Raw genomic sequence first — 26,906 nt, forward strand, 5'->3', positions numbered from 1 at the left:
CCCCTTTTACACACACACACACCAATTCTCTCTCACTCACACATGTACACCCACCAGTGCCTGATTTACGTATAAGCTAAACAAGCTATAGCTTAGGTTCCCATTCTCTTGGGGCCCCCAAAAACAATTAAAGGGGGAAAAATTGGATGTACATTTCCAAAATATAAGATAAAAAACAAATAAAATAAAACCTACATACAGCAACAGTGTTTTATGTTGTGTAGGCTCCTATGATGTGAGTAATGGGCCCCGCCTGCTAGCCTGCTCCCTAAAATATCACTGGTTTGCTCATTTCTGTATATAGGGTACCCACATTCTGCATGTGCAAATGGCTTTAGATACTTATTAGGTCCATAAATTACCATATAGCATATATTCAGCACAAAAAACTGCCACAATTTGTTGTTGACAAAGGACAGCTGGACATATAAAGGACCCCATTACCTTCAGTATCTTAGGGCCTCATCAAACCTAAAGTCAGCCCTGACACCCACTGTACTTCCATACTGTGGAGTCCCTTCCCCAGGGCACAACTGATTGGCAACTGGGTTTGCAATGCACAGTTCCCTCTTCCTGCTGCTGCGGCTTCTGCACTGTCCAGAGAGGGAGTGCTTTCCCTGCGTCAGAAGCCAGCGCAAAAGTGGACCAGGCTGGCAATGTAGCAAAAGGGCCCTCTGCTTCTTCTGTCTAATGGCGAAGGTTCCCCAACATCTGGAGGTTGCCCATCCTTGATCTAAGCCCACACCCTGTGTAACCTTTCTGTGACCTGTGCAGGTTCTTCTAAAAAAAGAAAAAGAAAAGCTTTCCCATCTCCTTTTTCACTATTCTCTCTCTCTTCCTCTCCCTCCCTGTGACCTTCCTGCGAACTGCACATAGTGTTCTAGTCCGGTTCATCAGTGCAAAACAATGCCTCCGATGCAAAACAGCTAAAAGTGAATGAACAAACAAATGAACTGGGTTTTTGGTTTTTTTTTTGTTTTTTTCATTTCCATCAGCTCAAATTCCCATGCATTTGTGCTAATGAAAATGAATGAACAAACGGGGCCTCGTCGTTTGCTTAGATTCCCATTTGTTTCTAAACTGTCCCATTAGACCAGTGTTTCCCAACCACTGTTCCGCGGCACACTAGTGTGCCGCGAGATGTTGCCTGGTGTGCCGCGGGAAAAATTAAAAATTTTGAAAGATTTTTTTTTTTAAGTCAAATTTTCGATTGGGGTGCCGTCACTAGATGACCCCTGGGGTTCCCTCCCGCTCTGCGCCTCCCTCCTCCTCCTCCGGGGAGGCCCTTCCTGGCTCTCGGCCAAGGCTTGGCGGCTGCCAGTCACTCACTCGCTTGCCCACCCGTCCCTCCATCCCTGCACCTGGCCTCTCCCCCTCCGTCCCCGGCGCGGGGGCTGCCGGGATCCGTAGTCCCCTCGCCCTTGGGCTCCGCGCCCGCGCGGGGTGCGCAAACTACGTTTCCCAGCGTGGCCTGGCGGGCCGGGCGTTTTGTTTGAAGCACTCTTCTCCCGGCCATGGAATGAGCGCGGTGGCGGCGGCCGGGCGGGCAGGGGCTCTTCCGCGCAGACCCCGCGCAGCCTGCCTGCGCCCCCGCGGAGATCGGGCGGCAGGATGGAGCCCGGGGATCCCCGCGGAGGCGGAGTGGCGGAGGCTGCCGCCCAGGTAGGGCTGCGTCGGGGGGGGTATTTTTGCAATGCTGCATCCGCGCCAGAGGGGACGCATCGGACCGCAGGGAGACCCCTTGGCGGGCGTGCAAGGCAATGCATGCGTGCAGGCGTTGCATGGAGTGCAGTGCAATGCAATGGCAACGCGGCGCCCTGCATGCATGCATGCAACTTCCACCGGCGCTCCGGACTTGGCAGGTGAGGGGGGTCCCCAGTGGGCGGCAGAGAGAGCCTGGAGGGCGAAGGGGAGCCGGGGGGGAGCAGCGCTGCTCCCCGAGCCGAGCCCGGGGGGAAACTTCTGCGTCGTTGCGCCGGGTGTTGGAAGCGGAGGCTGGCGGGGGCCCCTCACCTGCAAAACCTGGTCGCCTCTCATATATTTCGTGCATTGCATTCATCGCCCGCTTTCTCCTCCAAGGAGCTCCCGGGGGCGCGCGTGGTTCTCCCCGTGTTATCCTCGCAACAACAGCCCTGTGAGGTGGGTCAGGCGAGTGGCCCAAGGGAGCACCCAGGGATTGTCCTGGCCAGGTGGGGTGATTTGAACCCTGCTCTCTGCCCGGTCTTCGTCCTCATTTAGCCCCCACATGTGCATGACTGTGCATGACTGAGGTTTTCCCCCCTCGTCTTGGCTATGGTGTGAGTCTGTCCTGTTAATTAATGGGGTTCTGCCTTCGGAGAAGATGAGCCAGCCCTCAAGGAGGTGATTATGTAATTTGCTAGCAATTCATGTCCCTCCCGGCGTGACGCTGCGCGCTGACGTCACGGGGCTGTAATGGTGGTGTGCCTCAAGAATTTTTTCATGAAACAAGTGTGCCTTTGCCCAAAAAAGGTTGGGAAACACTGCATTAGACGCACAAAGTGCACTTTCTGGAAACATCACGTGTTGTCCAACCAGAGAGAGAGAGAGAGAGAGAGAGAGAGAGAGAGAGAGAGAGAGAGAGAGAATTTAGTGCATTCACCTGAAAGCATCAAGAAGTCCCCCTCCAGACTTCCCACTCATTGCCAAAGGTTGCTTCCTGGATATGCCTGGGGTTCACACATGCACGCCCCATATACATGTTTTATTCCCACATGTTATTTTGAATGGGTGACGGGGCTTTCTCTTTCTCTCCATTCCCTGGAACATAAGCATGTTAGCACTTGTTATCCTCCTGGGATCTAAGGATCCCAGACTGAACTTCAGATGTCCTGGATTTTGCGTTCACGCCAAGGATTCAGAGTTCCTGACTCTTCCAGGCTGGAAGTGGGATCTTAAGGTGCTGGGGAGTTGCATAATTACCGAGCTCTAAAATTCCGAGACTCTTATTTGTTTGGCCATCACAGCCTCCAGTCTGGAAATCTGAAAATGCCAAGGTGATGTATACACTGGTGCAAGAAAGGAATTCTGCACATTTGCAAAAGCTGCCCCCTTCACATTATTATTATTATGGAGAGTTAGCCCTGACTCAACTGTTAAAGTGAAATGAAGAACAAAATAAATAAATAATAGTCTTGGATTGGAGGCACCCCAAATTTCCTCCCTTTTTTGGCAATGCATTCCCATGGGCAGCTTCCCATGAAACGTCTGGAATAATGGCAACTGGGGTGCTAAATCAACGTCAATAGCAAATAGCCCTGGCTAGTCTCTTGACATCTGGGTCAGTTACCAAGGCTTTTTCATGCAAAGACAGAAATTTGGTCCTTGTTTTTGAATTAACACTTTTTTTAAAAGTAGGGGGGGGGACCTAATGTTGTCAAGACCATAGGTAGGGAAACTAAGGCCCAGGGGCCGGATCTGGCCCAATCGCCTTCTAAATCTGGCCCATGGACGGTCCGGGAATCAGTGTGCTTTTACATGAGTAGAATGTGTCCTTTTATTTAAAATGCATCTCTGGGTTATTTGTGGGGCACAGGGATTCGTTCATTCCCCCCCCCCCAATATAGTCTGGCCCCTCACAAGGTCTGAGGGACAGTGGACCGGCCCCCTGCTGAAAAAGTTTCCCGACCCCTGGTCAAGACTGAAGCACCAAGTTGTTCAGCTCAGCCCCAGTGGACAATTTGGCACCCTGCCACATGTAAGGCTGCAAAAAGGCTGTCTTTGAGGTCCCTTCATGGGGCGCTGGCGGGTTGTGGCTGAGCAGCATGTCAGGGCAAGAACAGCCCTGGGGCTTTCTCTCTCACACCCACTCCCCTGACATTTCCCAAACTCCTTCTCCTCCTCCTCCTCCTGCCTCCTGGATCTCTCCTGGTATCAGAATGCGTGGAACCAATAATCAGCAACTGTAGGTAGAAGAAAGGTGAGGCAGCTATCGCAGGCCTTGGGAGCATAGGCGGCAATTATTCTCCACTGCTGTTTTCTATATACACATGCCCCGAGTCTTCCCACCTGTTTCTAGTAAACACTGTTGCACGCACAATGCTAGTAAAACTTCCAACTCCCATCCAGCATGTTTGGGAAGTAGGAGGATTTTACAGATAGATAGACAGATAGAAAAATCCTCCCCTTCTATGTGTTTTCCTTTCAGAGTTAACACTTTACTAACCCTGAACAAAAGCGTCGTATAGTAAGCAAGACACCCCGCTTCTTAAAGGAGGGAAAGAATGCAAGAGATCCTATCCTGCATGAATCCCATTCAAACCAAAGGGAATGAAGTTTGCCGACTCAGGACCAGCTTGTCCCATTGATTCCGGCATGATTTGTGTTTCTAATTTCCCCGTGATTAGAAACGCTGCAAATGTTTGTCACCACATCCTTCTTCTTCTGCGGATTCATTAATCCATATTAGCTACCTAACACCTATTATTGGTTCTCCCCCACGACCACAAAAAATCGCTGGGGCTTATTGGAACCCATCCTTTGTTCCTAGAATTAGTCAAGTTCAAATGGCTCCCCAAATGCCCTTGTCCCATCCTCCGGCTCAAGCCAAGCCATCGCAGACTATGGAGGATGAGGGTGGGGATATTAGACACCAGACACAGCCTTACCTTGAGTCAGGCCACTGGCCTCTCTAGCTGTCTCTTCTAGATATGGGGAACCTCTGGCCCTACTGTAGTTAGTTCTTCTAAATATCTACTGCAGATGGGGCCCTATCATACCGCTTTAAATAGACATTGCTTCCCCCCAAAAAAAATAATAATCCTGGGAACTGTAGTTTGTTAAAGGATGTTGAGAGTTGTTAGGAGACACCTATTCACCTCGCAGAGCTACAGTTCTCAGGGTGGTTTAACAGTCAGTCCCTCTTCCCTGGGAACTTGAGGAACTGCAGCTCTGTGAGGGCGAAAGGGGTCTCCTAACAACTCTCACCCTCCTTTAACAAACTGCAACTTCTCCCAGGATTCTGTTGTGGGGAAGCCATGGCTGTTTGATAGCTCAGTCGGTTAGAGCAGTGTTTCCCAACCTTTTTTGGGCAAAGGCACACTTGTTTGATGAAAAAAATCTCGCGGCACACCACCATTACAGCCCCGTGACGTCAGCGCGCAGCGTCACGCCGGGAGGGACGCACGAAAGTGAAAGTTTTCAATTTTTTTCCCTCCCCCTTGCCGGGGAACCTCCAAGCTTTGGGGGTGGGGGGGGAGGAGGCAGCAAAGCGAGGGACTGAGGGACGGCGGCAGCTGAGGCGGCGACGGCTGTTGTGGTGGTGGCGGCGATAGCGGGCGGAGGAGGGGGCGGCGGCGGGGCCGAGGTGGCCGGCGGCGGCGGGGGAGGTGGCGGCGGGTGGAGCAGGAGGGCGGCCGAGGCCGGTGAGGGAGTAGGGTTGCCCGGGGCTTGAGGAGCCGTCGCCGGGAGTTGCTGCTGCTGTTGTTCCTGCTGCTGCCCGGACATGCCGGCCTCCTCCTCGTCCGCTGTCTCGCGCTCCTCCCTTTTGCACGCGCTGCCCCGCCGCCGCCCCATTGGCTGGGTCCTGTCAGCTGATCCTGTGTTATTTCCTGTGTGTGTGTGTGTGTGAGGGGAGAATGGAGAGAGAAACCTCGGCACCACCACCGCGGAGCCGCCCCCGGCTCGACGCGGATCCTCGCCGCCTCTCACCGCCCGACTTGCCCGCCTCCCTCCCACGGCACACCAGCCAACGTCTCACGGCACACTAGTGTGCCGCGGAACACCGGTTGGGAAACACTGGGTTAGAGCAGGGGTAAGCAAACTTTTTCAGCAGGGGGCCGGTCCACTGTCCCTCAGACCTTGTGGGGGGCCAGACTATATTTGGGGGGGGGGATGAACGAATTCCTGTGCCCCACAAATAACCCAGAGATGCATTTTAAATAAAAGCACACATTCTGCTCATGTAAAAACACTGGGCAGGCCACCCAAATAACCCAGTGATGCATTTTAAATAAAAGGGCACATTCTACTCATGTAAAAACATGCTGATTCCCTGGACCGCCTGCGGGCCGGATTTAGAAGGCAGTTGGGCCAGATCTGGCTCCCGGGCCTTAGTTTGCCTACCCCTGGGTTAGACTATGGTGCTGATAACATCAGGGTTGCAGGTTCAATCCCCATATGGGACAGCTTGCTTGCCTATTCCTGCACGGCCGGGGGTCGTGGGGGGGGGGGGACTGTGCACTGTTTTTTTGTTAACTCTCATCACTGCAGGCTCCCTGGAGTTAAAAGAGGACTCGCCACCTGGGCGTGGGTTGTTGAAGGAAACATCTGGCCAAAGGAACTCTGCAGATCCTAACTCAGTCTGGCCGTGAAAGGATCACAGCGCCCCCTGCAGCACAAAGAAGCAACTGCAGCAAAAAATACTTAATGTCATAGGGAGCAGCCTTTGCCAACCTGGCTGCAGCTGAAGGGAGATCTAGTCCAGAACATCCGGAGGGCACCGAGTTGGTGATTAATGACCTGAGTGTTCAAAGTGCTTCATACGTGTTCCTTGTGGTGTAATCCTTCCACAGATAAACCAGTACCGTTATGCCAATCAACAACTCACGAAAAGAAGAAAGGAACTTCCCTGCAAAAAGAACGAGCAGTTTATATAATCAGCTGATGTGAGAGGACAGGTTCATCATAGTCTAAAGTTACGTCACCAGAACTGATAGTTTTTAATTAATATTTATGAACATTTCTAACCCTTTCATGTGACAGAATCTCTAACAGTTATCAACAAAAACAACAACAAAGCCTTTTACCAGATCGTATCTCTCGCTTGCCTGAATTGGCAGCTCTAAGCTGAGGGAAAGTGTCACATTTTGGTCCAGTTGTGTGCATCAAAACAAGTTGCAAAACCTATCGAATGCCTCTAAATTTGGGATGCAGGCCAAATATTGCCTTCCTCTGATTGGCCGTGTTCATAAAAGAGTGTCAGATTTGGACAGGGACTTTGTAACCCACAGTGGAATCCTATGCCTGTTTTCTCAGATGTAAGCCCCATTGGGTCCTTTAGCTAAGCACTACACCAGGATTTGGGGAGGGTTACTTACTAATTGGGATGCAGGTGGCGCTGTGGGTTAAACCACAGAGCCTAGGACTTGCCGATCAGAAGGTTGGCGGTTCGAATCCCTGCGACAGGGTGAGCTCCCGTTGCTTGGTCCCTGCTCCTGCCCACCTAGCTGTTCGAAAGCATGTCAAAGTGCAAGTAGATAAATAGGTACTGCTCTGGCAGGAAGGTAAACGGTGTTTCCGTGCACTGCTCTGGTTTGCCAGAAGTGTCTTAGTCATGCTGGCCACATGACCCGGAAGCTGTACGCCGGCTCCCTCGGCTAATAAAGCGAGATGAGTGCCGCAACCCCAGAGTTGGTCACGACTGGACCTAATGGTCAGGGGTCCCTTTACCTTTTTACTTACTAATTAAGGTAACCACTAGTAGGACAGTTTTTGCTGAAGTGCCCAGAGTGTCACACCTTTGACTCCTGCTCTGCTCTCAAAATTCTCTGCCCATCTTGTGGACTGAGAAATAGGGGTGAGGGCAGGGGACGGTTTCACCAACTTACGTACTTCAGAGTGAAGAGAAATTCTCTAGCACTTGCTCAGAGGTGGGGCTTTCCATTAGCAATAGCAGTAACACAGCACCTTTCTTTTTTCCCCTTAAGAGTTTTTTTTTGGGGGGGGGAGAGGCTGCTGTGGCAAATGGCACCACCAGCAACTCTGCTGGCAGCCTGGCTACCGTTTTGCACCCTCTGCAACGATTTAGCATCGTCCTGGGTTTTTAAGAGGGGGTGTTCAGTGTGTGTGTGGAATGACAACTTCCAGAAAAAATAATTGGAGAAAATTCAGCAAAGACTTCTTCTTTTTCCAGAGCCGGGCGTGAGAAAAAGGAAAATGTCACAGTCTTAGAAATTTGATGGAAGCATCATAAGCATAACTTATTATGGATGGTAGGGAGAAGTGCAATGTTGAGACTTGTCTGAGAGTGTGGGGGCTGGAAGGTTCTTGGTTCAACTTTTGCTTCAACTATGAAATCTTTTGACATTATCTACCCGTCTCCCATGCCAGAAGGTCAGAACATGGGCCTGGACTTTATTTATTTAGTTGATTCATTCAGTCCAGTTTATTACCTGCCCCTGCCCTTCACCAGGGGGTCTCAGGGCAAGTTAGAACAATTTAAAATTCAATATTAAAACAGTGAAAACAAAACACAGCCACAAGAATAAGGTGGGTCCTGGGGGGAAAAATCTTGAAAACTAGCACAGTGTAGTGGTTCGAGTGTCAGGCTAGGACCTGGGAGACGAGGGTTCAAATCCCCACTAGGCTGTGAAGCTCGCTGGGTAAACTTAGGCCTCTTAGCATAACCCAGCTCATAGGGTTGTTGTGGGGATTAAATGAGGAGGGGGAGAACTAGGTACATAGGCCCCCTTGAGTTTCTTGGAGGAAAAGGTGGTAAATAAAGACAATGAGTAAATAAAAGATCTCATAATCTTCAACATCCTTGGTTCTGAGACCTCATGCACATGTAAGAGCAAGTGCAAGACTGAAAGATGCTTTCACACCAGAGCGAAAAAGGAGCGTCTTCCAGTCTGGTCCTCCTGCCTCTTGCGCTGACTTGTGCCAGATCATCAGACCACAAAACGGGACATTCCGGAATCCAATCAGAAGCTGGGATTGGCTTCTGTGATCCTGGGATGCCCCGCTTCAAACAGGACTGTTGAGCAGTATGGACAAAGTAGGAATGCAACACAAAACGAAAACCTATTGAAAGCACTTTAAAGCATCAAGAAGTTCTGGAAACATTAAGGGAGGTGGGGGCAGGCCTCAGGAAGGACATTTAAAAACAAATCCTGAACAAGTCTCTCCTCCATCCACTCGATTCAAAGAAGAGAACGGAAGGCAATCAGCGAAGAGAGACAAGCAGACAGGGCTGCTTCACACCATTAACTCCTTGCCGCTTAGGCTCGGAAACACAGGCGGGGAGATAATAAGAAATGGCAGGGCCCAGCTGGGCTACCCGTGTCTTCACTAATGAGGCTGCGTTTAACGGAGGGAACGAAGTTCAGGATGACTGTGTTTCAGGGCTGCCCTGTTATTTCCACCTTCTCTGGGCACCTCTGCTGGTGGCAATAGTGAGAATGACTGAAGGCTCAAACTTCTCTTCTACTTCCTGCTTTCTTTGATTGTTCCTCTTGAAAGCATTTGCAAGCTGAAAGCCTGCCAAAGTGACGCGCAAATCCTGCACAAATGGACCCACGTTCTGCCAACTAGGTGTTTGCATGAACGTCAAAACTGGCTTAGTTTTGTTTCCGCTGGCACTGGAAAGTGTGGCCATTTTGGTCTGAAGCTGCCCATTAACATTAAGTAAAGGGACATGGGTGGCGCTGTGGGTCAAACCACAGAGCCTAGGACTTGCTGATCAAAAGGTCAGTGGTTCGAATCCCTGTGACGGGGTGAGCTCCCATTGCTCAGTCCCTGCTCCTGCCAACCTAGCAGTTCGAAAGCACGTCAAAGTGCAAGTAGATAAATAGGTACTGCTCCAGCGGGAAGGTAAACGGCGTTCCGTGTGCTGCTTTGGTTCGCCAGAAGCGGCTTAGTCATGCTGGCCACATGACCCGGAAGCTGTATGCCGGCTCCCTTGGCTGATAAAGCGAGATGAGCACCACAACCCCAGAGTCGGTCACGACTGGACCTAATGGTCAGGGATCCCTTTACCTTTACCTTTATGTGGACACCACTAGAAGCAGCACTGTACACACATTTTCTCACATCCTGTTATTTTATATATTTTATATTTGTAATACCCTGATATCATGGAGCTGGCCAATGGCCCCACATAAGCACATCGGACGTGCCAAAAGTTACTCCTTTATTTCATAAAATTTATACGCTGCTTGATCATTAAAAAACCTTCAAAGTGGTTTACAAAAGGTAAAACAGTAAAATCAATAATAAGAAGAAATTACGACCTTTCTTTAAAACACGAAAAAGTTAAAATACCAGAACAGATTAAAATTACCTCAGCTTTCTAAGCATCTGGGTAGGCTGGTCTAAACATGAATGTTTTTAACAGGCGCCCAAAAGAGCAGAGTGAAGGGGCCTGCTGGATCTCAATAGGCATCCAAAATGTGTGTTTTTTCTAGCACTGCAAGAGCACAAAACACATGTTTTGGGGTCTGCATACTCTCACATGGATCACATGACTCACCTGGGAGTGTGGCCTGGAAGACGTGCATCCCAGTTTGAGGCCTGGACATGTTAGAGGGGGTGCTGGTACCAGATGCCTATGGGAAGCACATTAATAAGCAAGGTATGAGTGGCACGGTCCTTTCTCCACTTGTAATCCCAGATGAACTCAACTTTAGAATAATTGTTTCTCATCACTTATCCCTAATGGGTCATGATGTCCCCACCTCTCTAAGTAGCCCTGATCCTCCGCCCACACCAGCTGAAATGCAGCCACCTTTGAGAAGCAGGGCAACCCACAACCACACAAGATACAGAGCCCTAAAGATAGCATGCCGAGTTAGCAAAGAGAAAACATCCTATAGATCAGGGAGCTGGGTATGCATCTGTTTGTGGTCTAAATCAACGTGTAGCTCTTCATCTCCTCGAGGCTCAGGTGGCTGCAGGTGGGCTTTCTTTTATTCTGTACCCTTCCTGGCCTGTGTGGATGCACAAATGCTCTTCCACGCTCGCATCCTAGAATTAGCTGCATTGCAGCTTTGTAGCGGCGGCGGGCAATAAATCCATGCATGACAATCAGCAGCTAAATATAGCAGATGCTGGGAGCTTTTTATACCCGGCCACACCTGCCCTGGCTGGGAAGAGGGGGAGGAGCCTCAAGGTCTCTGCAGTGATGTTTGGGATGCTTCCTCAGCAAAAGATTTGAGCTCCATGACCCAGTTTATTTCCCTTTTGCTTCTGCAATGGAAGAGGAAACAAAAAAACACCAGCCAGCCCTGCATTATTTGCTGAAGATGTCACTAAACCAGTGAAGGGATCTGGAGAAGGCAGCCATCCTCCGATTCTATCCCAAAACTCCTGCAGTGCTGGATTTAGGGCAGTGTGAGCGGTTTCCCCATACAGGATTGCAAGCCGCGGGGAAACCTATATTTAAGTAAACCTATATTTATGCAGGCAAAGGTACCCCTGACTGTTAGGTCCAGTCGCTTCTCACGGACGACTCGGGTTGCGCGCTCATCTCACTCTGTAGGCCGAGGGAGCCAGCGTTTGTCCGCAGACAGCTTCCGTGTCATGTAGCCAGCATGACTAAACCGCCTCTGGCGAACCAGAGCAGCGCATGGAAATCCCATTTACCTTCCCGTTGGAGCGCTACCTATTTATCTACTTGCACTTAGGGGTGCTTTCGAACTGCTAGGTGGGCAGGAGCTGGGACCGAGCAACAGGAGCTCACCCCGTCGTAGGGATTTGAACTGCTGACCTTCCGATCAGCCAGCCTAGGTTCAGACCACAGCACCACCCGCATCCCATTTATGCAGGTAGCTACTGAGAAAATCAATGAAAAGCAACTGTGCCCAAAGGAATTATTGGAGGGGGGATGGGGAGGGGGGTTTTGCCTTTGCTCGGGGCTCCCTATTACAAAAGTCCAATGACTCCTGTTTAATTCCATGGCACGGCTGGCAGTGGGGTTTACTCCCTAGTAAGTGTTAGTATGACTGCGTGTCCTGCTTTACAGGGGACAGTCCTTTATTTGATGGTCTGCCTGAGGGCAGTCCTCTGTTTGAGGAAGCGTCTGTTGCGGTCCAAGTCCGCTTTAAAGATAAAGAACCCTAAGGAGGGAGGGAGAGCAGGGGCCAAGGACTTGAAGTTGCCCATCAACATGTAGCCCCTGAAAAATAGGCTGAGCAGGTCGCCTGGTCAAAGTCTTCCTCACCAGGTTGTATTTCTGCTTAAATTACGGTAATTTCTAAATTTGCAAATATTCATATATATTAACACATCCAAATATAACATCAGTCTGACTACTCAGTCATTCATTCATTTATTGCATTCATATCCCTTTTTCTCCAAGGTACTCAAGGTGGCCTACCTGGTTCTCCCCCCTCATTTAATCCCCACAACAACCCTGTGAGGTAGGGCAGGCTGAGAGGCAGGGACTGGGGCAAGGTCAACCAGTGAGCTTCCTGGCTGAGTGTAGGGTATTTGAACCCTGGTCTCCCAGGTCCAAGTCTGAACCACCTGAGCCCCTACACAACACTGGCTTTCTTTTGTTGATATGTAAGTGGACAGGCTTAAAACCCTAATAGTGTAATACTATGCAGGTCTATTTACAGAAGTTAAGCTCCCAGGTCAAGTGTGCATGGCAGCCTTGCCCAACCAGGTGCCCGCCAGCTGTGTTGGGAGCCCATCAGCTTCAGGCAGCATGGCCAATGTTCAGGGATGATGGGAGGGCACCAGGTTGGGGAAGCCTGGCGTATAGTCTTGCAGCAGCTTAAAACTGCAATCCTGCATACTCTTACTTGGGAGCGAGTCCCATCAGTGCTTGGGCTCTGTGAGATTGCGGTTGTGTTCACATGAGCAGCTTAATATGCAGCAAGGTCGTTTCCTCCCACCACCAACCCCTTTGCTGCGTTTAAAACTAGAGTTTTGCACAGAGTTGTTCACATCTGAGAGAGAGAGAGAGTAAGGATGTCTTCACCCGACACGCATGGCCTTTGGATTTTTGCCACCCCTACAACGAACTAGCAATGGGAGCGCACTGGATGCGCTAATGTGGGCATGGCCTTTGCCTGTGTGCCCAACACGATTCCACCCCATTCCGCTGTAAGCGTTTGGCTCTCTGCATCTTCACCATCTTGGTCCAGGTTTTTTCTTCACCTTTCACCGGCACAATCCTCTAATTAGCATGGCAAGGGTTTGCACACCAGCCTTGCAGCTGTTGCTGTTGAACCCAGGCAGCCAAAGCTGCTTTTAAGGGCAACAGAACAGGAGAGGGGGGGTCACTGCACTCACAATGTATAATTCCATGGGGAAGGCCTCCTGCACAAGCCTCCTTGGGATTAACAGGATCGTTGCATCGGGGTTTGTGCAAGAGAACTCCCGATGAGCTGAACGCCATGTGGCTGCCTGTTCTGTGCCTACAACGCCCCTGCCTCTCTATAAATGGAGAGTGAGATCATTTTAGCTAGGAGCTGGTAGCTTCATTCTTATTCCAGAAGCTGGCGACCCATTGGCAAGGGAAATTGCATTCTGCGCATGCTTAGCGGTACTGTGATGTTCTGTTACTTCACCCAGTCCAGGCCTTAGTTCTGACATAAAAACCTGAGATGCCTAATCCTGCGCAGGGCTGGCCATTGCATTTTCCTTCCATCCCCCAATATTTGGGGGTGGGGAGGTGGGGGGCTCTTGTTTCCATTCCCACACTCTACCTGTCTTTCTCCTCCTTTCATCTGTCAGTCTCTCTGTTGCCACTCCTGTTGCCTTGATGTCTGTATTTATCTTTTCCCTCGGTGCCCCTTCCATGTTGCTTTCCGTCAATCTTCATTCCCCTTGCCAGCCCCTACCTCTCTATCTCGCCACATCCTTCTTCTGTTCTGAGCCTTGCCTGTATGTCAGCTGAGCCGCCGCACGCAGCCAGAGAAGAGCCGGCAGCCTCATCCATATTAAATGAAACGGCAGGGCTTTAGCAACAAAACAAGCACAATCCAGCTGGCGTTTGTCTGCGGAATAAGAGGTCAGGGGTCTTTGAAGACCAGCCTGGAGAAGAACAAAGCCAGCAGAGAAACGCCTCCCGGCTTCCTAATTGAATCCTCACCACCACTTTACACTCACTCACTCTCACATTTCATTATGTCCAAATTTTAATTCGTTCTGGCAGCTGGGGGGGAAATGACTGTCTTTCTGACTGGCACCGCACAGCAAAAACAGCCAGCATTTGCATAGTCTGATTCCTCATACATTCCTTGGTTATTTTTAAAACAACGCTTTTAAAGCACAGGTGGGCAACCTGTTGCCCACGAGACGCATGTGCCCCCAGCCCCATGACATGTTGCCCCTGATGGTCAAGAGACGGGCGCAGGTCAGCAATAACTCACAAGGCACCAGTGCAGTTAACTCTTTATTCAAAGAAACCACACGGAACAGGCCTCTTCAGCACAGCAACTCTTCCCTGTGGGTCTTGCCCCAATGAAGCAGTTGCAAGGACTGAAGGTCCCAGCCTTCCCACAGCTCCCTAGGTCTCCTCCTCCCTGAGATCCTTCCCTCGCAATCTGAGAATTCTTCGCCTCGTCTGCCTTTGCTCCACCCTCTTCATACTTCTTCTGGTCCTGGGAGACCAGTGGGGAGGGGATCGCAGCAGGAGAGGGAGACCCCCCTGGCTTCTTCAGCAGCTTGCTTCATCTCTGCCTCTTGGCCCTTCTCCTCTACAACCTCTGCTTCTGCCTCTGATTCTAGACTGCTCTCTGCCACCTCTCCCTGCTCACTGAAGCCTGTTACCCCTTCTGCTTCCATCACCTCCACCCAGCCTGCTCCCTCTTCTCCCTCTGACCACACATCATTGTCCCACCACCTCTCCCTTGGCTCTGAGCCTTATTCCCCTGGGGGTTCCCCTTGGGCGTTTTCACCCAGCTGGTACTCTGCCACCACTCCTCTACATCCAGCCCACCCATGACGCGGACACATTCTGAAGATGCCTGTTGTTTCTCTTGCTAATTAAATACACTTCACCTTAAGGTCCCAGACCAATTAAAACATAATATTTTTTTTTAAAAAAGGTTTAAAACAGCTTACAGTCACAGAAATAATGTGGGTCCTAAAAATACACATCTCAAGTGTGGATTCCCATTATGCCACTGGTGGCTGGGGCTGATGAGAATTCGGCTGCAACAACATTTGGAGGGTCACAGGGTCCCCATTCCTGGGTTAGATGAAGGCAGGAATGGATAACTGCATGGAGAAGTGTTTTTCCTGGCGTGAGAATCATTTGCAGCTCAGCCGCAGGTAGCAAAATACCTTGAGACTTTTGTTATCACCGTTCAATACCACTTTGAGACTTATGTAGGAAAGCAGCTCATACATTGAATTATTGGCGCTTATATTGTAAAAAAATCAGAGTTTGCGGTTTAACAATGCAAATGATCATCATTTCCAGTACAGTGGTACCTCGAGTTAAGTACTTAATTCGTTCTGGAGCTCTGTTCTTAACCTGAAACTGTTCTTAACCTGAAGCACCACTTTAGCCAATGGGCCTCCTGCTGCTGCCGCGCCACCGCCAGAGCACGATTTCTGTTCTCATCCTGAAGCAAAGTTCTTAACCTGAGGTAATATTTCTGGGTTAGCGGAGTCTGTAACCTCAAGCGTATGTAACCCGAGGTACCACTGTATTGTAAATTTCAAATATCTTTTGGGGACTTAAAATAGCTCAGTGTGACTATGTTGTAACCTTAAGGTTTAGTTATCGTTCTGAAAATAATCCTGACTTCATTTGAGGTATTCCTTTATAAATCTCCCCCACATTTTTAGGCATATATGTCATGTTACATTGTGTATCTATTTCAACTATAATCATCTGCACTTTAGATGGTATCTTTTTTTTATTATCCGTGTGCACCAGTTTCTCAAACTCTGTTGCAGAGCTTAATCTATTGTATTTCTGTTTCTGAGAAGGCAGAAAAGATCGTAATTGCAGATAATAATAGAAAAAGAATCTGCCAAGCAAGAACAGTTCAGTAATTGGGTCATAAGATAATATCACATTGTTGATGAACACGATCAACCTTTCAACGCAGACTATGCATTTCCTTGATTTCACAATGGCCAAGGTGACGATGCAAACCGAAAAGGCTCATCATTAATCACAGATGCAGTGGGAGACATTGAGGGGGCCGCTTCTTCCTGTATTTGTTCCAGGCTGCTATTATGTTATCACTGTGATAAAATAGATTTATTTATCCAAACGAGGTCATGCAAAGGAATCTCGCTCCACAGACAAATGAGTTCTAACACTGACCTTTTAAATGACTGCAATACTTATATTAACTTGCTGGCATGGCAGTTCAGCGATATCTAATGCATTCCAGAGACACGCCAGGGACTGAGCTTTTGACGGCAGAGGGGACTGCTGCCAGCCACTCTGAACCCATAATATAGAGCAGTGCTACTCAAAGTGGTGGCCCGTGGACTGCTGCGGTCCACAAGCCACTGGCTATCAATCCGTAACAATCCCTCCGTAGCTCAGGGTCGGGTGAGCTTATTCAGAGACCAGATGTAGTTCCAGTCCCTGGGACACTGGCAGTCCACCACATCAGATAGTTTGAGAAACACTGGCGCAGGGGAAGAATTAAACAGGAACAGAGGAAACTTCCTTATACTAAGCAAGACCATTGGTCTGTGTTATCTACACTTCCCCTCCTGTTGTCTCTATTAGCTGATAACTAGCAAACGACCGTTCAGCTCATTACTTTCATTTATAGCTATGCAGAAGTGAAATGAGTCCCAAAGTAATTTGCAAGAAAAATAAAACTCAAAATCACACAGAAATGTCCGTAAAAACAATACAACTGCTTATCCAAAATCACCTGAAACATGGAATATCTAGCCCACTCCACAGAAGAATAAACAGCTACTTCAAGGCAGGCCATTCATACTGTCCAAGTGCCCAGGAAAATAAAACATTTTTGTCTAGTGGCAGAGTCAGGCAAGCTTCCCTGGGGAGAGCATTTCATGAGAGCAGAGCGCCTCGTATAACACTAAGCACTTTTATCACACGTAAGATGCTTTACGTACATTGTCTCAGTAATCCTTAAAAGCCCTGTAAGGCAGATCAGCATTCCAAGGCCTCATATTACACATGATTTGGGGTGGAGGGGTAATGGGTGGTGTCAAGTATCAATCTAAAATATCTAGCAAATATTGTCAAGTAAATCTCAGATATAAACAATTACCCAAGGAAAACAACAGGCAGCATTCCGAGGAGAAAATTTGTTTCAGCTCGAAAACACATTTCAGCCCCAAACAATATAGTACAACTGCACAAGAGAATAGGTGCTAAATGGGTAGCTCCCCCTACCCCAAAAGAGATGGGGGACACACACACCAATCTGACCTCCCCAGCAGGTGAGTCTCTAATACTTACTGGGAGGAGGAGGACTGAGGTAGCAGGGAAAGTGGCGCAGTGCAGGCATACCAGCAGGAACACCAGACTGGCTTGGCTGCTGTGTGTTTGCACCACACTTGCAGCAACTCACCTGGACATCCAGTATTGCTGTGGACACCTGTACCTACCCAGTTGAATACCATTTAATGCAGGGCTTCCCAAACTTGGGTCTCTAGCTGTTTTTGGACTACAATTCCTATCATCCCTGACAACTGGTCCTGCTAGCTAGGGATGGTGGGAGTTGTAGTCCAAAAACCAGCTGGAGACTCAAGTTTGGGAAACCTGGATTTAATGTCTTTGGAAAAGTGGGGCCTGGCCCACAAAAGCCAAGTTCAGCATTTGGCAGGCACCTTCCAGCCCCCAAGGGTCCTATGCCATGTGAGGGAGGAAATACACAGAGGGTACCTCTTTGTACAAGTAGTAGTAATTAATCATTAATTATTGTTATTCTGTGAACCGCCCTGAGACCCCCGGGTACAGGGCGGTATGTATTAGTATTAGTACCCTGCTTATCTGACTGGGTTTCTCAGTCTGGGCAGCTTCCAAGAGTTATAAAAACATAAACATTAAAAACTTCCCTGTACAAGGCTGCCTTCAGATGTGTCATGAACTGGCAGGACAATGGGGAGAAGGAAGAGGATCACGGCGAGGGGTGTAGCTGGGACTGGGACACACCTGGCCATGCGGGGGGGGGGGGAAGGAGTACTCACAGGGTGATGGAGGAAGGCGAAGAGAAGGAGATCAATGCACAGGAACCAGAATAGCAACATCCATCACCAGAGCCAGAGGGGGCCCTGTCCCTATGAACATGGGCTGTGAGGTGTAAGGAGCAGCAGGAGTGGCCCTCTAGAAGGCTGAGGCAGACAAAGGCCCACAGCTGGCCAGGTGGGGCTCGCTAGCTCTGGAGGAGGGATGTGATTCCTCAGCTGGAGCAGGCTTAGAACAGGTGAGGGTCACCTGCCTCGTCAAGCCCAGGTGCTGCAATCAGCCTGCAAAGTACAAAAGGGAAGCAGAGCTGACGGGCTGGGTCTGCTCAGCTGCCCATGTTGAGGGACCTCAGCTTGGATGTTCCTGGATCTCTATGGGACTGTGCTTTGGCTTTGATTCTGGACTGTATTCTGACTGCTGGACTTCAGACTTGGCTACTTGGATTGCCCCTGGACTGTGTTTCCTGACCTTTGGATTTTGCTTGTGTGGCTTGACCTGCAGATTGGACTTTGGTCTTGACATACTGATTGGCTGTCAGGTAGGGCCATGGATTCAGGACAAGATGTCTTATAAAAGTTGTGGTTATTTATCTCCTTGACATCTGACGAGAGGGTGTTCCACAGAGCCGGGCACTACTGAGAAGGCCCTCTGCCTGGTTCCTTGTAACTTCACTTCTCACAGTTAGGGAACCGCCAGAAGGCCCTCAGTGTATTCCCATATTAATGCATAACAGCCTACAAATTTCAGCAAAATCTGGTTGCTTCACACAGCTCTGGATATTTTCCTTTTGTTACCAGGTGATGTGATCTTAGGGTTCCTAGGATCCATTCCTCCCCCCTGTTGCAAGTAACTCTGGTGGTACTTGCATTCAAAGAAGGTCTTCCGCAAAGAGCAATCTAATGGTTCCTTAGAGCACCAATTGTATAAAGAGCTAAGTCTGACTCACACCCACCTTGTCACTCTGAAAGAAGAAATGGGGAACCTTTCATTGTGTGCTTGAACAGGCATTGAACAAGTTGAGCACCCCTCCCCAACAAATTCAACTTGAAAGCAAATCTAGCCTTCCATCACGCCACAAGTTGCTTGATGTGACAAAAGCAAAGGTTTCCTTTTGCTTTTGCTATCGCCGCCGCCTTCTGATCCGCTTTTCCAGATTGGCATGTTGTTGTTTTTTTAATCTTTCCTTCCGCATCCTAGTTTTTCAAAACAACCCCCTCTTATCTGATCAAGAAATTGGCTCCTTTTAGCAAACAATGATCTCAGCACTTGGGATTTCTCTTCTCCTTGTAGATAGGGCTGGGGATAATTTTCTCTTTGAACAGCTGCTGTAATTTACCCAGGAGAGAGAGCAGGAGAGTGTGCGCTAGGTGGGGGTGGAAAAGATGGAGGGGAGGGGGTCAGGGTGCTTTGGTGATGGTGGTGCTCATTGCAAGGACACTGGTGAAGACAATAGCTCATTTCCTTCCCACACACTCATCTTCCTTAAAAAAGAAGAAAAAAGAAGAAACCTCAACAGAGTGAAGATAATTTATGGCTTTCTTCCCCCACAATTAAAAAAAGGGGAAAAAACCTTTTGGCTGTTCATCCCATCCGCCTGATGACTTCACCCCACCTTTTTATGTGCTACCCACCACATTTTACTCATACAGCTACCACCGTCCTTGTGCATTAACTCTGCCAGACATATGTTATTCCAGGCATCAGCCCCCCCTCACTCCCCCCCTCTCTCTGACCTTCATCCCTGCATCTTCCCCAAGGGAGCATTTATTCTCACTAGTCATTGAGTAGGCTGAAGGGAGGGGGGCACATGCCTCACAGCCAACAGTAATGAGAGAGAGACCCAAGGGCAGAGGTTAAGCAATGTCATAGCATCCCTGTTATTCTCCTTGCAGCATCTCAAAGACTTAGGACTCTTCTGCATCCTCTCCCTTGCTCTGGAACACTTGTCTTGAGTAGGCTCCAGAAAATTTCCTGTTGCTGGCTTTCCCAGCTACTGCATTTGTCTGCTACAGGACCTAGAGAATGGCCTGGAAGTGTGTTGTTGCATTGCTAAAGCTAAGCAGGTATCTGCCTGGACAGGACCTGGATGGGAGACTGCCTAGAAGCCATTGGTGGATAATCTACTGCCTTTCCCCTGAATGCCTGCTTGATCTCCTCCCAGACAGTCTTTCCTCACCATCAAAGGAGCCTATGGTTTTAGCGGAGCTTCTTCTTGGATAAGATCTTCCAAACTGTGACATTTGCTGCTGTCTTAGGCTATGTACACACTATACCTTTAAAGCACATATGAAGCACAATCCCGCCACCCCTCAAAGAATTCTGGGCACTGTAAGGGTATAAGGACGTGATCCAAGTTATAAGGAAGGAGATTCCAACTAAACATTAGGAAGAACTTTGTCAGTAAGAGCTGTTTGATAGTGGAACAGACTCCGACGAGAGGTGGTGTTTAAGCAAAGGCTGGGTGGCCATCCGTCATGTATAATCTAGTTGAGATTCCGGCATTGAAGGGGGTTGGACTAGATGACCCTCAGGGGTCCCTTACAACTCTACAGTTCTGTGATTCAGTGGTTTCTGGGAATTATAACTCTGTGAGGGGTAAACTACAGGGCCCAAAATTCTTTGAGGGAAACAATTTTTTCCCCTGGATTGTGTGTAAAGGTATATTGGTTATAATACCTGCGCTATGTAACTTGTGCTTGTTACTACATTTGATTGTATGGCGCCTTGGGCATTGCTGTATGAAAGGGAAAAGGGAGGTGCAAATCATTTCCTTCTTTCTTTGCTTGTATGGATCCAAGATGACAGGTCCCTACCTGAAGGAGCTTAGAAGCAGGGAAGCAGGGGACAACAGAGATGCAGTGTGCATTTGTTTTTAGTTGCACGTGCTTAGGCTTAGGTCAACTCTAAAGGAGAAAGCAGCATTTTGAAATCTACAGAAAGTATTCCTGAAATGTGCAGGTTGCGAAGTTGTAGCTGACTGGGAGGTCTTGTGCAACAAACCCACTTTCCCAAAATATCAGACCTTTTGCAGAAAGGAGAGTAACTGGGCAACGCACTGGAAAGTGCAAGGTGACACTTGTTTGAGATCACATCATCTAGGCTTCCCTGCAAACAAATCAAAATGAATGCTCAACACACAGGTCTTCCAAAAGTATCCTTGCAGGCTGAGTTACAGCACATGGTAGGGAAATTGGGGTGAGTACAGGTAAAGGGACCCCTGACCATTAGGTCGAGTCGTGGCAGACTGTGGGGTTGCAGCGCTCATCTTGCTTTATTGGCCGAGGGAGCTGGCGTACAGCTTCCAGGTCATGTGGCCAGCATGACTAAACCGCTTCTGGCAAACCAGAGCAGCACACGGAAATGGCGTTTACCTTCCCGCCAGAGCGGTACCTATTTATCTACTTGCACTTTGACGTGCTTTCGAACTGCTAGGTTGGCAGGAGCAGGGACCGAGCAACGGGAGCTCACCCAGTAGCAGGGATTCGAACCACCAACCTTCTGATCGGCAAGTCCTAGGCTCTGTGGTTTAACCCACAGCACCACACGCGTAGGGAAATTGGGGAGGTTGTGCCAAAGGCTTCCTGGGAAAGGTGGCTTTTGAGGAGGGATTTGAAGGAAGCATCAAAGGTTTCCTGGGAGGCACTTCCAAGCGCACAGGGCAGCAAGGGAAGAGAGGGTGAGCCCTTTTGAGGGAGCAAGAGACCTTTGAACAGAGAGTTGGAGGCAGCTAGGACACAAGCAAGAATGCATCTGAGAGAGGCCCCTGGAGAGAGGGACAAGGAGCTCATGCTTGATCTCGGAGTGGTCAGGAAACCCGTGAAAGGGTGAAGCATCAGAGTCTTATTATATTTTAAGATAAGGGATTAAGATAAAATCAAAGAGGGAAAGGTGCGAGGAGGTCGGGGAAACAAGCAAATGAAAGATAAGACATGGAAAGACTAATCTGTTTTTTAATTGTTTTTATCTTGTATTTTCATTTTTCATTTTTTCCCTTTATTTCTTCTTTCTTTTTTTGCTTATTTTTGTAATATGTTGAAACTTTAATAAATATCTATTTTAAAAAAACAAAGGCAGGAGAGGTGAATAATTTTGGCAGCAGAGTGCAGCAGGTATGATAGCAAATGAAGGTCAATAAGAGGCAGTATTCCAGGCAAATGCTGGAGATAAACTAAGGCTTCTGTTGGCTACCAAGGGGAACAGGATTACTTGGACTCGTGGCGTGATCCAGCAGGACTCTTCGGATATTCCACTTGGCAAAGTCCAGGTCTAGACAGCTGAGGAAGAAGGCGCTCCCATCCTTTGTTTAGCTTCCAGGCACCAGCGCTGAAACATAGTGCGTGAAATTGAGGAAATCTGATTGGTGTTGACCTGCAAACACCCAAGGCAGCTTCATTCCTTCTCTCGCAAATACGCGCGTAACTTTTCAGCGAGGACCCACCCATTGGTGGAGGCGCCCAGCCTCTCTCGCCTGCCCTCTCGCCGGAGGGGCCAATGGGAAAGCGCCCTCCTACGTGCTGTATTAGCATATCAAAAGAAAAAGGCGAGGTTAATGAACCACTCGTAAAAAGGAGGAGTGGGGTGGGCGGGCTTTGCGCGATCACAATAATACAAGAAATGGGGAGGAGTCAAGGCGCTCCTGAAATCAAACTTGGAGGAAGCGGCAGCAGGAGCGAGACCAGCATTTGGCAGCCTTCGCTCAGTTTCTGTTGCAGAGCCCGGGAGGTGGGTGGCAGAAGAAGATGCGAATTCGCTTGTTTTAATCTGCATAAAAGGGGAGGTCTCCAATGGCAGAACAGACCCTCCGCTCCCCATTCAGAAGAGTTTAGCGGGAGGTGTTTTTCCCCCCCTTTTCTTTCCTCTTTAATAACTGGGTCATTTCTTTCGTCCTTATACGAGGAAGCGGGGTGGGTGGAGAGAACCCCAAATAATTCTAACCGGGGTTAAAAACAAAATTTAATTCAGAGAACCAAGAATTAAGACTTCCCAGCCAGGCACAGGAAAGAAAAAGGTCGCTTCGTGGAGAGCAGGAGAAGACAACCCGAAGTTGCATCTGCTCCTCGTCCATTCCTCCTCCTCCTCCTCCGGACCCCGGACCCAGGTCCGGTCGCCCAACGGCCGGAGCAGCCGCCTCTGTACCATGACCGAGATCACGGAGAAGGAAAATGACCCGCAGCAGCACAACAGCGATCCGCAGCAGACTCCGGGCACCGCTCCCAGCCTCCACGAGACGAAGGTACCCAAGGCTTCCCTCCGCGCGAGCCGTGGCGCAGACTTTCTCTCTTGCCGCCTCTCTGCTCTTCTCTTTAGAAAGCGCAAATCTGATCCTCCTTGGTTAGAGCTGCCTCCCGCCCGGGATCGAGCGGGTTGGGGACGCTGTTTGGTTTTGTGTTGTCTGCTGTGTTGTGCGTGTGTCTCTCTCTCTTCCCTCTTGGAAGATGTGAGCATCTCCACACCACCCACCTGCCCATCGCTTTGGTTTGCAAACAATTTCTCCCCTAGACTCGAGCGTGTGTATATGTGTCTCTTTGCGTCTCCTCTCCATCTCCCTTAACCGCTCGTGCCTCCCTTTCCCTGCAGTAAACGAGGAGTCCGTGGCCGCCCCCTCCTCACCCGCCAAAGCGCGCCTTTACGTTTGCTCCACAACCGCAGTGTGGGGCTGAGTTGGTTTCCCCGCGTGGACATCCCCCCCCTCTCTCTCTCCTATGCGGTGCACTCGCTCTTTGCATAGGGCACTGTAGGGTTACGGTGCTGTGGGATCAGTGGGGACCCGGAGGTGGGGAGTCAAACCACCGGATTCCTCCCAGTCTTGTGACCGATTTCCCTCTCTGGATGTCGAGCGGCGTGTGTGTGTGTGTGTAGATACGTGTGTTCTTGGCTTCCCAGTAAGGAACGATTCTATTCGGGGGGGGGGATCTTAAGTTACCTCTTGTCTGTGTCTTATATGCCGAATCAATTCCTAGATCAAACGGCAGAATAGGAAGCCGTGCGATTTCATATCTATAGATACAGTACATGGCACTTTAAAATGCCATACAACCCGAACCTGTCATATTAGCTGGGTTCTGCACCCCCCCATATAATCAGTGTTGTAAATAGACTTCATGCCCCGCTCTTCTCCATCGACCTCAGTCATTGAAAAGGTAAATGGCTGAAAAAAAATGCAGTGTATATCTATCTATACCTCTGTGAAAATCTAGGATATTGGCCAATACCTAACTTAGGCTTGTATGTTTTCAAGGGGGGTGGGTGGAGAGGGAGGGATGTTTCACACACACGCAGACACACACACACACACACACACACGTGTGTCAGTGTGTGTATTGGAGGGGGAGTGCGTTCCAAAAGGTTACTAGCGTGGGAATCATAATAACATCTTAATGATGGCGGGAGAGGGGTGGGATTTGGAAACCAGCAATTTAGCCTGGTGGGTCTGTGTGTGTGTTCCACTGCAGTAGTGTGACTTATTAGCACATTCTTTAATTGCAGGCTTTGCTGTTATAATGGTTGTGTTCTTTCGCAGCTGAAAGCCTAGAGGGGGGAGAGTGTCTTGGGACCCAATTTTGGAGAGGAGGGGTGGAGAAGGAAGGGGGGGAATTGCTTTGCTAAATGTAGATTTATATACAGTATTTTAATTGCCTGGCTGAACCAGAGCAAAGTGCATCTAGTCCAGAATTCTGCGCAGGATCCTGGTCCAGAATCCAGCCCACTGGATGCTTCTAAGTAGCTCCAGGATAGAGCACTAAAGGGCCTTCTCTTGGTGCTTCTCTCCCAGCATCTGTAATTCCAAGGAATGCTGATCCTGTTTATGGAGGCTCAGTTTGCTATAATGACTTTCCTCCACGGAAAGTGTTGTGGTTTCTATGTTTTTCTAAAGCTGGAAGCCTTTGGCTCTGAAAAGATAACAGGCACTTGAGGAACCAGTTGTTGAAAGGGCAAGTGTCTGGCACTGGCTCACCTGCATCTTGTCACTCATTTCCTAGAGCCTGCCTCCCTCCTTCCTCTCCATTGTGGTTTGAACAAAAAAAAAAGCACTCTGTGCATGTTCAGAGGACTGCTGCTTTCTCCATTCTTGCAATTACTGATCATAGATTTAGGGACTTCCATACACCCCTGGAGAATGCTGAAGCTGTACATACACCCTAAGAATCAGAATGGGGGCAGAATCAAGAGTTCTTAGCTGGTGACATATTTCACCCCAGACAGCAGGATCTCGGCTGGTTATGGTAGGGGCAGGCACTGATGGATACAGTGGTACCTCGGGTTACAGACACTTCAGGTTACAGACTCCGTTCACCCAGAAATAGTACCTCTGGTTAAGAACTTTGCTTCAGGATGAGAACAGAAATCGTGCTCTGGCCGTGCGGCAGCAGCGGGAGGCCCCATTAGCTAAAGTGGTACCTCAGGATAAGAACAGTTTCAGAACCTCCAGAACAAATTAAGTTCTTAACCCAAGGTACCACTGTACTTGCAAATGCAGACCAGAACCTCATGTGTTGCATGACACAATCTAGGCTAAGGCATAAGAAATTGGGGGGGGGGGCAGGCTTCTTATTTTAACTCTAATCATGTGCATTCCACCCCCGCTCCCATTTGATATTAACGTCTTCATGGGCCGAGGAGGAGGGAAAATCTGTGTTGTGTGAATACACAGGCTAGATCTCCCGCCTGCTCTGATGACAGCATCTCTGCTGATGTCAGTGCTGTGACGTTGGCTTCTAATTCATCTAATATCCCAAGTAGATTTGAAATCGAGGGAGGACAAGCTGTGGTGCTGCAGAGGTTTTTTTTTTATCCACCCCTGACAAGTCCCAGCTCAGTGTGTGTGTGTGTGCATTTGTCTTATGCAAGCACAACAGGACATGGTGCTGCTTTGCCCTGCAGTTCACTTTCTCGGAAGTTAAGTGTGGGGAGAGATGGGGGAGGTCGAAACGCAGTGTTCCGCAGGTTCCTTGCGTGGGTGAAGCACTCCCAGATGGCTCGCAAGTCTGTGTACCAAGTGGCTGTTGTTCCTCTTTGTTATTAATCATTTCTCATTAAACTTGTAATTAATTTGTAAACCTTGATCTCGTCTCACTGCTGCTGCTCCATGCTCAGAATCTGCGAGGTAGATCACTGGTGGGCCATTTTTGGGGTGGGGGGTGGGGAAATGACGCTATTTATTTATTTGTTTGTTTATTTATCTACCTTTGTATCCTGCCTCCCCCCCCCCAAGGAGTTAAAGGTGGCATGCATACTTCACCACCACCCTCCCATTTTATCCTCACAACAACCATAGGAGGTTGGTTAGACTGAGAGAGTGAGCAACTGGTTCAAAGTCTCCATGGCTGAGTGGGGATCGAACTGTGGCCTCTCAGGTCCTAGTCTAGTCCTCTCTAACCACTACACTACACTGGCTGTCATACCGCCTCTTGATCTCTTTATACTGCCTCATAGTGCTGAGCCTTGTTCTGGACTGTACCACTCCAGGTTGGTGATGAAGTAGGATATTGTGTATTTTGAAGGCTCCCCTGTGTGTGTGTGTGTGGTGGGGACTCCCAGAACACACACACACACACACACACACACACAAAATGTATATGGATCATCCTAGCCTTCTCCTCAACAGGCTGGTTTTCTCTGGACAAGGATATTTGGGTGGGTGGGTGCCTTGGGTGGTGGGCCAACCCATCCAGCGGCAACCAGCAGTGGAACAGTCCAAAGAGAGCTTTACCACTTGATTCCATGGATTGTATAAATTGTCCAGAGAATGGGGAGGGAGAGAGACTTGGGTTCAAGCGAGACACGACATGTGCAGAAGGCAGTGGAATCTTACCTCGGTAATAGTGACAGGACAGGCGTTCTTCACCACACTAGCTTAGGGGGGCACCGTGTGCAAGCCCCACAACACACACAGACACACAGTAGCCCTGCCTCCAGCACCTCTCTTCTGCTCCCTGCCTTCCAGCATCTGCACCTCTGAGGCAGCCGTCTCACTCTGCCCATCAGTAGGGCTGGCCCTGTGTGCCTCCAGGGGAACTTAGGGGGCTAGGTGTGGTCAGACTGGCTGACCCTCCTCTTTTCCGCGGAGCAAAGGTGGGAAATG

General features: G+C 49.3%; 1 protein-coding gene across 2 annotated transcripts in view; it reads left to right on the forward strand.

Moving 5' to 3' along the window:
* Positions 1-22,463: 22,463 nt before the first annotated feature.
* Positions 22,464-26,906, forward strand: part of STAC2 (SH3 and cysteine rich domain 2) — a 40,344-nt gene continuing 35,901 nt past the window's right edge. For both annotated transcript variants that reach the window (XM_081168751.1, XM_081168752.1), the window contains exon 1: positions 22,464-23,057. In XM_081168751.1, the coding sequence (XP_081024877.1) occupies positions 22,962-23,057 (96 nt within the window). In that variant the 5' untranslated portion in view covers positions 22,464-22,961. The remainder of the gene's footprint in view (positions 23,058-26,906) is intronic.

This window comes from Podarcis bocagei, assembly GCF_964188305.1.
Source record: "Podarcis bocagei genome assembly, chromosome: 13".
Lineage (NCBI taxonomy): Eukaryota > Metazoa > Chordata > Lepidosauria > Squamata > Lacertidae > Podarcis > Podarcis bocagei.